Source organism: Hoplias malabaricus, chromosome 5 (genome assembly GCF_029633855.1).
Source record: "Hoplias malabaricus isolate fHopMal1 chromosome 5, fHopMal1.hap1, whole genome shotgun sequence".
NCBI lineage: Eukaryota > Metazoa > Chordata > Actinopteri > Characiformes > Erythrinidae > Hoplias > Hoplias malabaricus.
In genome coordinates, this window is record NC_089804.1 from 53055542 (window position 1) to 53069195 (window position 13654).

Here is a 13654-nt window from a genome sequence, read left to right on the forward strand (position 1 = left end):
TAATGTTATAAGGCTGTGTTGAAGTTTCTGTGTCTTTTAAGGTGGACAGTTATGTTTGAGGGGAAACGATGATTGTTTGTACGTGGCTGGAGTTGAACTTTTCACAGAAACTCATTTCTAACTCAAGCAGTTCATGAGGTTAGTGCTCTTATGATTTCAGAATCAGCTAAACCTTAGGTAATATCTACAGCAAATGTAAGTCAATTCTACTCACATATGGAGCAGGAATAGAGCAGAATTCTCATTTTTTTACTTCCTTTTTAAAGTTCTGAGGTCTCTCCAGCGTCCAGATGTTTCCACAGCTCAGCCAGCGACACTGAGCTGTTTCAGAGTGAGACACTTGTGTTTTGTTATTTTTTTCCCCTCACATTTACAGAGTTAGGCATGTGAATCAACAGCTGAGGATTTTCCGGCATGCAAACTGACCAGAGCTAGCAAATGATAAGGAAATATCTTTAGAATTGTATAAAAAGTGTTTTTGATTAAAATCATGAACATCGCAAACTTAAGATTATTATTTTTTACAACTATTTTTACAATATTCCTTTACAATAAATACAAAAATATAATACTTTCCTCTAAAATGTAGTTGATTACTTACTGTAATAATGCTTTTTGTTTTTATTTTAATATTAAGGTGTTTTTTAAATATCTTACTGCCCAGATAAATAGCTTTTTAAATTTCATTTTCTCAGGTGCCCAAATCGCAGCAGGTTAGTGTCACAGTCACACAGCTCCAGGGACCTGGAGGTTGTGGGTTCGATTTCCGCTCCAGGTGACTGTCTGTGAGGAGTGTGGTGTGTTCTCTCTGTGTCTGCGTGGGTTTCCTCCGGGTGACTGTCTGTGAGGAGTGTGGTGTGTTCTCCCTGTGGCTGCGTGGGTTTCCTCCGGGTGACTGTCTGTGAGGAGTGTGGTGTGTTCTCCCTGTGTCTGCGTGGGTTTCCTCCGGGTGACTGTCTGTGAGGAGTGTGGTGTGTTCTCCCTGTGTCTGCGTGGGTTTCCTCCGGGTGACTGTCTGTGAGGAGTTAGTGTGTGTTCTCCCTGTGTCTGTGTGGGTTTCCTCCGGGTGCTCCAGTTTCCTCCCACAGTCCAAAAACACACGTTGGTAGGTGGATTGGCGACTCAAAAGTTTCCGTAGGTGTGAGTGTGTGAGTGAATGTGTGTGTGTTGCCCTGTGAAGGACTGGCGCCCCCTCCAGGGTGTATTCCCGCCTTGCGCCCAATGATTCCAGGTAGGCTCTGGACCCACCGCGACCCTGAACTGGATAAGGGTTACAGATAATGAATGAATGAATGAAAGGTGCCCAAATCTATATATACACTGCTCTATGTTTGTGGTAGATATTGTAATCCCTGGTTCCTATCACCACCACTGTATTCAAACGAGAATTAGCTGTTTGTGTTACTTTTCAGTGAATGTGGTATTTGAAATGTTATCCAAGGGATTCACAGCAATTGAAATTGTTAATTATAGAAACATTATAGAAAAAAATGTCTTTGTTTACATTTCAAATACCACTTTCACTATAAAATAATCCAACAAACAACCAAGGGCACTGTTGCCTATTGGCTCTGTTTGTCTGGAGGATGAGGAGCATATTTGAACAAACACGTTCTTTGGGTCAAAACTCACAGGTCTGACCGCATGCCACATCTCAGTGCTCTAAATGCGAGTAGTGATCTGAGATAAGAGAAGCTGCGCTAAACTGAGGTTTTTTTATCATTACATCACTTCTGTCCTTTCAGTAGTTTTCAGGTGGCGCACTGCTGCGAGTTTATTGAACTGAAATACGTTACAAAAGGAGGACATCTAGGGAAGTATTTACAGAATTAAAATCATAACTGTTCTCCTTTGTGTTCAGTAATGTCATTCCTGGGGCTGATAATGGTTCTGTGTGCCTCTGGCTGTTGACTGCAGGTCTCTGAGGGAATTCTAAGATTGCAATTGCAGTAATGCACTTAAATAATTGTTCTTTATTGGTGGAGGAGGACTGCTGTTGGCGCTTTTTCTCAACTATATTCAGAATGACCTCATCCTGCTGCTATGCTATGCCTTCTACTCCTGTGTGTGTGTGTGTGTGTGAATGAAGTTGAAGGGTCTCCTTCCTGCCAACCCTCCGTGGATGTGCAGCACTGGTTTTGAAGTTTATATGAAGTGCTAATTCCAGCGGCTCGGACACTGACGTGCTGAATAATAAATGGCACTGCAGAGGAAATGGAAATAAGGAATACGCCTGAGAGGATCTGGCACACTCACAAATACGGGGAGAAGTTACTATGCCTTCAGTCCAAAATGATACACTCCTGAAAAGGGTTAATCTCTTGCCAATTAAGTTCCAAATGCTATAAAACAGCCAGTCAGATGCAGACGGTCGGGCTTGTTGCAGGCAGACAGGTGGATGCAGACAGACGGTCGAATGAAGGCCAAAAAACAGACGAACACTTGGATGCAGACAGGCAGGCAGATGCAGGCACAGTGTCAAATGTATACAGATGGACGGATAAACATGCGTGTTATTGTCGTACAACTTGCAACAACATTGTGCCTACACACACAGACACGTCCTAAGGGCAGTAAACACACATCCGAACAACCATCCTAGCACCCGGGGAGCAGTCTGGGGCTTAGGTGTCTTGCTCGGTGGTCCCTGAGCCGTAGATGATGAGGGAGGAGACCACCTCAACCCCATTTTTCCTGCACGTCCAGGGAATCAAACCAGTAACCTTCTGGTCACAAGGCTGATTCTCTGACCATTAGGCCATGGCTGCCTCATACATGGCACTCGGATGCTGACAGACTTGGATGTGGGGGGAACTGGAGCATGTGAATCCTCGTGTCCCTCTTTAATTACAATGACAGTGTAATCTTTATACGGTTCCTCTCCACTGTTCACTGGAAGCGAACTGTTCTTAAGCCGAGTGACAGAAAGAATATATTAGGGCTGTGCCATATCATATTGTTCATGCTTTAAAATGATAATCCAAATCCTGATTAATAGTGATATTCTGACTTATTTACATAATGACCGTATGCAATTACATATTATATGGCATGCGTTCATTACGTGAGTCGTTTGGTGGAAGGTGTCAATTTCAGGTGAGTGATGGTGGTTTGATTGCAAAATATCAGATGTACAACAAACCACTGTAATACGTCAGATTTGAAAGAACCCTGTAACAGCAAAAGGGGGAAACCCAACTAATGGTTCACCAGCTCAAGCAGAAGCACCCAGTCAACAGCCAGAATCCAAGCAGACAGACAGATCTATTTTGCATTTGTTTTGTAATTTATTGTGAATATTTATTTATTTTGTACATTGGCTGTTTATATGCATGCAGTGAATTCTGCTCTTTAGTTTTTTTCATAGATTTATTTGTTACATTATTTGATATGAAATCAGAATTTTGGTAAGTTAGTTGATTACAATAAAACATCTGCTGAATGTTAGACTGGTGGCACATTGGCACAGCAGGTAGATTCGGAGTGGGTTCGATTCACGCTCCGGGTGACTGTCTGTGAGGAGTGTGGTGTGTTCTCCCTGTGTCCGCATGGGTTTCCTCCAGGTGACTGTCTGTGAGGAGTGTGGTGTGTTCTCCCTGTGTCCGCATGGGTTTCCTCCGGGTGACTGTCTGTGAGGAGTGTGGTGTGTTCTCCCTGTGTGTGTGTGGGTTTCCTCTGGGTGACTGTCTGTGAGGAGTGTGGTGTGTTCTCCCTGTGTCCGCGTGGGTTTCCTCCGGGTGACTGTCTGTGAGGAGTGTGGTGTGTTCTCCCTGTGTCTGCGTGGGTTTCCTCCGGGTGACTGTCTGTGAGTAGTGTGGTGTGTTCTCCCTGTGTCCGCATGGGTTTCCTCCAGGTGACTGTCTGTGAGGAGTGTGGTGTTCTCCCTGTGTCTGCGTGGGTTTCCTCCGGGTGACTGTCTGTGAGGAGTGTGGTGTGTTCTCCCTGTGTCTGCGTGGGTTTCCTCTGGGTGACTGTCTGTGAGGAGTGTGGTGTGTTCTCCCTGTGCCTGCGTTGGTTTCCTCCGGGTGACTGTCTGTGAGGAGTGTGGTGTGTTCTCCCTGTGCCTGCGTGGGTTTCCTCCGGGTGACTGTCTGTGAGGAGTGTGGTGTGTTCTCCCTGTGCCTGCGTGGGTTTCCTCCGGGTGACTGTCTGTGAGGAGTGTGGTGTGTTCTCCCTGTGCCTGCGTTGGTTTCCTCCGGGTGACTGTCTGTGAGGAGTGTGGTGTGTTCTCCCTGTGCCTGCGTGGGTTTCCTCCGGGTGACTGTCTGTGAGGAGTGTGGTGTGTTCTCCCTGTGCCTGCGTGGGTTTCCTCCGGGTGACTGTCTGTGAGGAGTGTGGTGTGTTCTCCCTGTGTCCACGTGGGTTTCCTCCAGGTGACTGTCTGTGAGGAGTGTGGGGTGTTCTCCCTGTGCCTGTGTGGGTTTCCTCCGGGTGACTTTCTGTGAGGAGTGTGGTGTGTTCTCCTTGTGTCTGCGTGGGTTTCCTCCAGGTGACTGTCTGTGAGGAGTGTGGTGTGTTCTTCCTGTGTCTGCGTGGGTTTCCTCCGGGTGATTGTCTGAGGAGTGTGGTGTGTTCTTCCTGTGTCCACGTGGCTTTCCTCTGGGTGACTGTCTGTGAGGAGTGTCGTGTGTTCTCCCTGTGTCTGCGTGGGTTTCATCCGGGTGAATGTTCTTTTGTTATGTTCTTGAAATTTTTTGTTTTTGTGTTTTGTCATGTTGCCACGAATATTGTTATTGCACAAATACCCAGAAATATCCTGATACTATTTTAGAGCCATATCGCACACACCCCCTGTGTGTATGCAAACGAAAAAACCACATTCTTATATTTGAGTGGAAGTTAACACTGTCTTTTTTTTTAAATTACATTTTACCAAGTAAAATTTCACGTACCACATTTTAACACAGTGTCAGAGTTTGTTTAGAACTTGTTCATCAACTTAATCACTTCTATTGACCACTTGACTGGTGGCATTCAGTCTGAACCTGTGTGATGAGTTTTGCTGGTGCTACGTGTGTCCTGCTGCGTTCTCAAATGAAGACTAAGGGTTTATCTCTCCCTGGAGCAGTGTACTAGTTGTACTAGTAGTCTTATCTACCTTGAGGGAATGAGCTGTTTTTACTGAGTCATTCATTTCCAATAGATCTTCCAGCTTCACTGTGAGCTAGTGTTCCTCTGACCCTCCCTGCTCTGGAGGTATCCCTGAAGCTGATAGATATCAGCATGTGCTAATCCGAGGCTGAGAACCAGTGAAACAAGTTTGTTTTCTCCAGCTGAATGACTCTGTACTCTCCACTCTCAGTCCACTGCACACGTTTCTAAGAGCTCTAGTGGATAATCAGGTCTTCACCTAGTAGTCCACTATTCACTGGAATTTTAAAATGATTGTGGGCCAAAAATGATTTTCATCACAACCTTCCTCTGTTATAACCAGGTGTGTAAGTGTGTGTGCTTAAAGCTACATAGCCCATCAAAGGTTTGAGGACACCGATTTTGCAGTAGTCTTTGTGATCCAGGAGTAATCACCCAATATTAAAACCTCATAGAAATGTTCCAACAAGCTTTTTACTCTAGTAACGAGGGTAAAGGCCCGTTTGGACATATGTTGTTGTTTCTTTTTGAAAAGGAAATTGTCCCATAAATTTTACTGTTAAAGGCGGTGTTTACTGTTTTAATCAAAAACATTTTTTAGAATTTTTTCTTAGAACTAGCTGCTCTCCATTCTGTTTGTGCACTGTAATGTCTGATATGTTTACAAAACTCTATTGTCAGTAAACAATTTTAAAAAATGGCCCAGGTGTTTTCTCTCTGCTCATAGCAGAGGAATGGCATCTAGAGGTGTTTAGACGGTAGAGAGACGTTGAAAAGTGAAAAGAGATGAGAACGTTGCTCTATTCCTTCTCCATAGGTTGGTATTATTGACTTACTTTTGCTGTGTCAGATTACTTATAGTGGAACTGACTCTAAATCCAAGAGATTGCTGACAGCGTGAAAGTAAACGCAGACCCAAAGTGCTACAAAACGAAACAATTCAAGAAAAATGGGTTTCAAACAGTGAATAAAAACTTACAGACGAGTTAAACTCCAGCCACTTACAAACAACAACCTCAATCGTACTGTTCCACCTGAAAATACGCAGAGCTTCTGAATGTAAACAAAGGAGAGCAGCACTTCCCCAGAATCATAGGCATTGCCTTTAACTGTCATCTGAAGTGAAGTGTCACTGTGTTTGGTCAGTAAACCTGCAGCGACAGTTAAACACACGTTGCTTTAACTAACTAATCATTCCCTCTTTTATTCTTCTGAACTGCAGATATGTGCAAATGGCCTGGTTTTCCTCTGCACTAACATCATTGGAATCTGCACACACTACCCGGCCGAGGTGTCCCAGAGGCAGGCCTTCAAAGAGACCAGAGGATATATACAGGCCAGAATACACCTACAGAGAGAAAACCAGCAACAGGTACACACCCGATCACACAATATGCAGAGCCATGAACATTTTCCCTATACTGTATATTATATTTACAGTACTGTACAAAAGAGTCCAGTCATTTAATATGTAAGTGTGATATAAAATAATGCCCTTGAAATAATGTGTCTCCACTGTGAGGAGACAATGTGCAATGGGGCTGTGGGTCTGAAAGGATGTGGTCCTGAGAAAAAGAAATTGATTTAAAAACCATGGAGATCCTAAGAGTCAAGCGGAGCTGGTGTCCTCAGAAAAATGGACAGAGGAGAGGACTTTATTGTGCCATGATCTCTCTCTATTGGTGTGTTGTGTTGTTTCTCTGTGCTGCTATGCTCCGTGCAGCAAAACATCTAAAGGCCAAGTGCTTAGTAATCAGTGACTCCATATGTCATCACTTTCTCTGTATTTTGAAACGTTCTCCACATGTCTGCAGCCCTCAGTTACAACAGTGTATGAAAACAATTAAAACTCTGAGTCTCACCCAACTGGTCCCACAGGCAAAAAAGCACATGTTCACTGAGGTTCCCTCTAAATCTTTCCAGGAGCGCCTGCTGCTCTCCGTGTTGCCAAGGCATGTTGCCATGGAGATGAAGGCAGATATCAATGCTAAGAAGGAAGATATGATGTTCCACAAAATCTACATCCAGAAACACGACAATGTCAGGTAAATAAAATAAACGGTGAAGCTGGGCAAGTAGCAGAGTCAGTGTTGAGTAAGAGCTGCATGGGGTTGTTCGCCCTGTTGGCACAATCAAGGTGAGCCCAGGCATAGCTGGAAACACTGGGTTGTAAACACCAATTTGAACCACTTTACAGCAGTAAACATTACTCTTTTCCTTCACAAAACGGAGACAGGCTCTCATAATACCAGCTAAGAGTTGTTTGAAATACATCTGGATTTTATGTTAGCGTTCAGTCAGTTATGTTGTAAATCGAGAAATTCGAGGCTTTGTACCTCTTACAGAAAATGCGGGTTGTGTCCAAATAACACAGCCCAAGTGAAGAAATCATCTGGCAACGGAAACTAGTGAGACAGTGATTTAAAATCTTACATAACAATTTACAAATGAATGCATTCAGAGATCGCTGTCTCATTCTACTCTTTAAAATGTGCTCTCAGTGTAACTGAAGCTTATGCATGTATACAGTGGCGTTTAGTTAAATGGATCAGCATGTGGACCTGGAGCGTTCTGAGTGTTACCATACTTTCCGTCATTACGTAAAAGAAGATCAAAGCTGCTTTAATTGTTGCATGAACTGTACTCGTTTTTGAATAATTATGGGTATGCATTCGGAGTGAGAATGTATGATTTTATTGACTTTTTTAAATTTATTTTCACTGAAAAATTAGTTTTGATGCATAGAATAGCTAGAGTTAGGTTATTCTGTGTACAAGAGGTCCTCGGATTACGTCAGTCCCGAGTTACGATGTTTCGTGGTTACGACACATCTCCCATTTACTGTATGAAGCCTTGTTTCGACTTCAGTGGTTTTGCGTCGTAAAAGTCGTAACGCGAACTTCGTGTTTGGTGTACGCAGCGGAAGAATACACGGTTGCGCGGCGGAAGAATACACGGTTACGCGGCGGAAGAATACACGGTTACGCGACTCGGGACCGAGGAGGATAGGTGTTAGGATAGGATAAGTGCTTACAGTATGTTATTTACGTACAGTATGTACGTATGTTCCGACTTACACCGAAAATCGGTTTACGACACGACGTAGGAACGGATCAACAAGTCGAGGATCCCCTGTATATATATATATATATATATATATATATATATATATATATAATATAATGTGTGTGTGTGATATACGTGTAAATCATATTTAAATTGTCATTTCACTGAGCCTGAACTCTGTAGTTCACCAAATTAACGTCAAACTCAAGCTCATTTTATGCATTACGGATCAAATTAATTGAATTCTCATGTAGTGTAAATACATCAGCTCGAGAAATGTTATTATTTTTAGGGAATGAAGATGAAAGGCAGTGTTTTAGACAGTTCATCAAAGGGTTAAATAAAGCACTTTCAGTTCCCGCCCTCTTTTTGATAGATAATGTTGGATTTACTGCAGTTAAGCGGGCAGTAATCTAAGCAAGTCGTCTCACGTCTCAATAACAAGCCTCAAGTCTTTAAACATCCAGCAGTTGTTGGAGAGTAAGGAGAGAGTCTGTATTATGCTTTAAAGCTTGGAGCATCTGTGCCACATTTGCTCAGGAAGAGTTGAAAGCGTAAAATTGGCCAGTTATGCTACGAGGGCAGGGCCTCTTCTCTGCAAATGGTTTAGATTCTCCCAGTGGCCGGCTGTGAAAGGGAACAGTGCCATCTGTTGCCCCTCAGCATGGCGAGCTCTCATTGGCTTCATTCTGTCACCTTTAAATTGTTGTTGATGAGCAGCTCGGGGCTCAGTGAATATGAGGTCTTTAAAGTGGCGGCCACCTTCTGTTTTCTTTTCTTTTTTTTTCTTTTCTGGACTGAGGAATGGACTCTTTCATTGAGAGTGACCCGTCTCCAGTGTGTTCCACAACTGAGAACAAAGCCTTTCACACCATGACCCAGACAAGGGCCTTGCGTCATTATTGATTCTTTTTTTGTGTGTGTTGTTGTTGTTGTTCTTTTTTCCATTTATTCCTTTTTTTTTTTCCAGCATCCTCTTTGCAGACATCGAGGGCTTCACGAGTCTAGCGTCTCAGTGCACTGCCCAGGAGCTGGTGATGACGCTTAATGAACTTTTTGCTCGTTTTGACAAATTAGCCTGGGTAAGCAAACACCATCAATCCCTAATTAAGCCCACAAGCCTGCGCCGGGCTCTCAACCCTGCCATATTTCTGTCCCCTGGGTTTTTCTCCATTAAATTTATCTTTTATTACAAATTCATGATTCATCGTCCTAGGCTGAGCATTTTCTTAGCGTCGTTATGGCCCCAGTGCTTGAAATGTAATCCGCAAGCCCTGTGTTTTCATTTAGGGATCAGTTGAAAAGAATGGACTTATTTCTTATTGAAGTCGTGTAACAAGAGTCTACTATTAAATAAAAACAGGTTTTTGCAGGAACTTTTTGTTATAGCCCACTCCGCCTATGGTAACATAAGCTAAACCTTGATTATGTGCAGCTTTGGGCTGTTCTGATCCTCCTTTATGTCTTATCAGTGGGCGTATAACATTTGCTGAAAATAAACAAACAGGTTTGTACGTGTTGTGCATATCTGAGGAGCAGCACAGTTTCTAAAGGACAAACCTAAACCTCTTATCAACTTTAAATAAAAGGAGCCACGCTTGAATAACTTTGTCCTATGCATTAGTTTCAGAGAATCTTAAGGCAGACTGTAGTGTTATCGCTCTGTCTTAAGATTGATAGGTTAATGATGCAGGGGTCGAGAGGAAGTGTCATTCACAAACAGCTTCATTTATATGAGTGTGTGTCTGTATGTTTTTAGGAGAACCACTGTCTGAGGATAAAGATTCTGGGGGACTGTTATTACTGTGTGTCCGGTTTGCCTGAGCCCAGAGCAGACCATGCTCACTGCTGTGTGGAAATGGGAGTGGACATGATCGAGGCCATCTCGTGAGTTTGAGTAAAAGATTTATTTATTGGTAGTTTTCACACTGCTCTTCACTCTTGGCCCTTTTTATACATGTGACAGCTTATGTTTGCTTGAAGATACTTTAGCAGTTGTACCTCCAGAGGTAATGCAGTTGTCATGATGTGCTTAATCTATTCTATTTTCCATATCTATTCCTTCCTATTATGCACTATATATGAAATGTGTGTGTGTGTGTGTAGTCTGGTGCGAGAGGTAACAGGAGTGAATGTGAATATGCGAGTGGGGATCCACAGCGGTCGTGTGCACTGCGGGGTCTTGGGATTGAGGAAGTGGCAGTTTGATGTGTGGTCCAACGATGTCACACTGGCCAATCAGATGGAAGCTGGAGGCAAGGCAGGGTGAGTCTGACCACTGTCCACTCACAACTGACACTTCTTGCCATACAGAAAATATTTAGTATGACTATTTTTAATATGCCGTTTTGTACAACCTGCTGCCGCTTGTGAAATTTCATGTTTATTGTGAAATGACAGGACATATTTAAAGGACATTTTTTGTAGGGTACTGCTAGGTTACCCCAGGGTACAGTAGGGTACAGCTAGGTTACCCCAGGGTAAGGTAGGGTACTGCTAGGGTACCCCAGGGTACAGTAGGGTACTGCTAGTGTACCCCAGGGTACAGTAGGGTATTGCTAGGGTACAGTAGGGTACAGCTAGGTTACCCCAGGGTAAGGTAGGGTACTGCTAGGGTACAGTAGGGTACAGCTATGGTACTCCAGGGTACAGTAGGGTACTGCTAGTTTACCCCAGGGTACAGTAGGGGACTGCTAGTGTACCCCAGGGTACAGTAGAGTACTGCTAGGGTACCCAAGGGTACAGTAGGGTACTGCTAGGGTACCCCAGGGTACAGTAGGGTACTGCTAGGGTACCCCAGGGTACAGTAGGGTACTGCTAGGGTACCCCAGGGTACAGTAGGGTACTGCTAGTGTACCCCAGGGTACAGTAGGGGACTGCTAGTGTACCCCAGGGTACAGTAGAGTACTGCTAGGGTACCCAAGGGTACAGTAGGGTACTGCTAGGGTACCCCAGGGTACAGTAGGGTACTGCAAGGATTCCCCAGGGTACAGTAGAGTACTGCTAGGGTACCCCAGGGTAAAGTAGGGTACTGCTATGGTACAGCAGAGTACTGCTAGGGTACCCCAGGGTACAGTAGAGTACCGCTAGAGTACCCCAGGGTACAGTAGGGTACTGCTATGGTACAGTAGAGTACTGCTAGGGTACCCCAGGGTACAGTAGGGTACAGCTAGGGTACCCCAGGATACAGTAGGGTACTGCTATGGTACAGTAGTGTACTGCTAGAGTACCCCAGGGTACAGTAGGGATTTATATCTTCCTATATATTATTGCATTCCAAGGAAAAACATGTATGTTCGTTATGGTCCTTTTTAGATTACAATATCATTTGAACACAGTAGCGTTCTATCACATTGTGTGAAAACTTCATGAAGAATCGGCCAATAAAAATGCTCCAGAATTAATTGGAATATACATGTATTTTCTCTTCCTCCGTCTGTGAAATTACTATTTTGGAGGTGCGTGTTTTTCTTTGGACAGTGACAAAATAATTAAGCCTAAATCTTCCGAGTGTAGCATGTGTTAACTTACTCTCACTGGGAAAGTCAATGAGAATCATATTCCACACTAATCCACTCACAACTGGTTAAATATCATGACTGTGTTACTGACATAGAGGATTGTGCTTCTATTCTTTAGTGTAATGAAGTGAATATTACTAATATGATGACTCTGACTTCACATATTTTCAGCCGTGGTTTAGGTGTATGGAAATAAGAGCTGTAGTGTGCTGTGAATGTCCACAGGCGAATCCACATCACTAAAGCAACTCTGCAGTATTTAAATGGAGATTATGAGGTGGAGCCAGGGTTCGGAGGAGAGAGGAATGCCTATCTCAAAGACAACAACATAGAGACATTCCTGGTGCTTGGCTGCAGCCAGAAACGGGTCAGACACTTGCACATGCGCACACACACGCATGTCTATTCTTTTTAAAGCATCAGTATAAGCTTGGGCAACGTCTGAATACTGATTTATACCACAATAATTTACAATGATGTCACTTGGCAGATGCTTTTATCCAGAGAGACCTCATTTTAATCATGATACAGGAAGTCCAATGTAGTGTTAAGAGTCTTTCCCAAGGACTGTTGCGTTGTGTTGTTATCCAAACTGGAAATCAAAGTTTGGTTCACTGTGTGTACGGCAGCACTGCTCTATAACAACTGCATCATTATTGTAAATGACTGTGTGTGTGTGTGTGTGTGTGTGTGTGTGTGACCCTGCAGAAAGATGAGAAGGCAATGATGGCTAAGATGCAGCGAGCCAGGGCCAACTCTTCTGACGGTTTCATGCCCCGCTGGGTCCCTGACAGATCCTTCTCCAGAACCAAAGACTCTAAAGTCTTCAGACAGATGGTAAACCCTGAACAGCACACACACACACACACGCTACTGATTGCTGAATCTGTATTTTGTAATAATAGATACAGAAGCAAGAATTTGTAATTGCGCCGACTGGGAGACACGTCCTGAGTGTGAATGGCTTCGGCTGTATCCTGGCTTATATGAATTGACTGTTATGAATGACAAGACAACTTTACAAAATATATAACAGTAAACTAATCGTGTAAAATCAATACACTTTCACAAGAATTTGGAAATAAAGACATTAATGAAACACTTCACAGCATCTGAATTAGTTTCTTGGTCTATCTCTCTCTCATTCTCACTTTCTCACTCTCATTTATTTGATTTCATTCTCTCTCTCTCTCTCTCTCTCTCTCTCTCTCTCTATACCTATCTCTATCTTCCCTTCCCTTTATTTCTAGGTGTAATGTGAAGTGTAGAGTGCTAATTAAAGCTGTGGCCTGACTCCTGTTTGTGTAGATCAGACTTAAGTTGTGTGTGTGTGTGTTTGTTTGTTTACCTTTCAATCTGCTTGCCCTGGTCACTGTAACTAATCTGTGTCCTTTCTGTCCCCAGGGCATCGATGAAGCTTCCAGCAAAGACAAGTGAGTGGTGTTTTCATTAGTGCTCCTGTCCTCTCCTGCTCAGAGGCTAGGCTTGGTTCAGTTACTGTAGTGGCTTGTCTCTATAGCACTGAGCAGCATGATGGGAATATTCATCTGGGGGTTAGGAAAATAAAGCCTTCCTTTGTGTGGCTTTGTGCAGAGCCGAGCCGACTGCTATTAATAGTTAAATAGCTTTAGTGATATGTCAGAACAGTGATTTGAGCCACTCTGTGACATCATTGCCATGCAGAGAGGGATCATTATTTGATCCCTTTATACCGTATACGAAACGATTCTGACAGCTCCTTTAAGCCTAGTCTACAGTTGTGTGTAACCTGCCTCACTGTATGAGTGTGTGTGTGTGTGTGTGTGTTCTGTAGCCGCTGTGCTCAGGAGGCGCTGAACCCAGAGGATGAAGTGGATGAGTTTTTGGGACGTGCCATTGATGCCCGAAGCATTGACCAGCTTCGCAAAGACCATGTTAAAAAATTTCTGCTCACGTTCCAGACGCCTTTTCTGGAGAAAAAGGTGCATACAGTGTCT

At 43.6% G+C, this 13654-nt stretch overlaps 1 protein-coding gene across 3 annotated transcripts in view; it reads left to right on the forward strand.

The window, feature by feature from the left end:
* The window catches only part of adcy6b (adenylate cyclase 6b), a 69024-nt gene that overhangs the window by 41256 nt on the left and 14114 nt on the right, over positions 1 to 13654 (forward strand). For all 3 annotated transcript variants that reach the window (XM_066670404.1, XM_066670405.1, XM_066670406.1), the window contains exons 4-12: positions 6314 to 6463; positions 7015 to 7136; positions 9128 to 9239; positions 9917 to 10044; positions 10264 to 10422; positions 11904 to 12045; positions 12387 to 12515; positions 13083 to 13111; positions 13492 to 13639. In XM_066670404.1, coding sequence (XP_066526501.1) covers positions 6314 to 6463; positions 7015 to 7136; positions 9128 to 9239; positions 9917 to 10044; positions 10264 to 10422; positions 11904 to 12045; positions 12387 to 12515; positions 13083 to 13111; positions 13492 to 13639 — 1119 coding nt within the window. The remainder of the gene's footprint in view (positions 1 to 6313; positions 6464 to 7014; positions 7137 to 9127; positions 9240 to 9916; positions 10045 to 10263; positions 10423 to 11903; positions 12046 to 12386; positions 12516 to 13082; positions 13112 to 13491; positions 13640 to 13654) is intronic.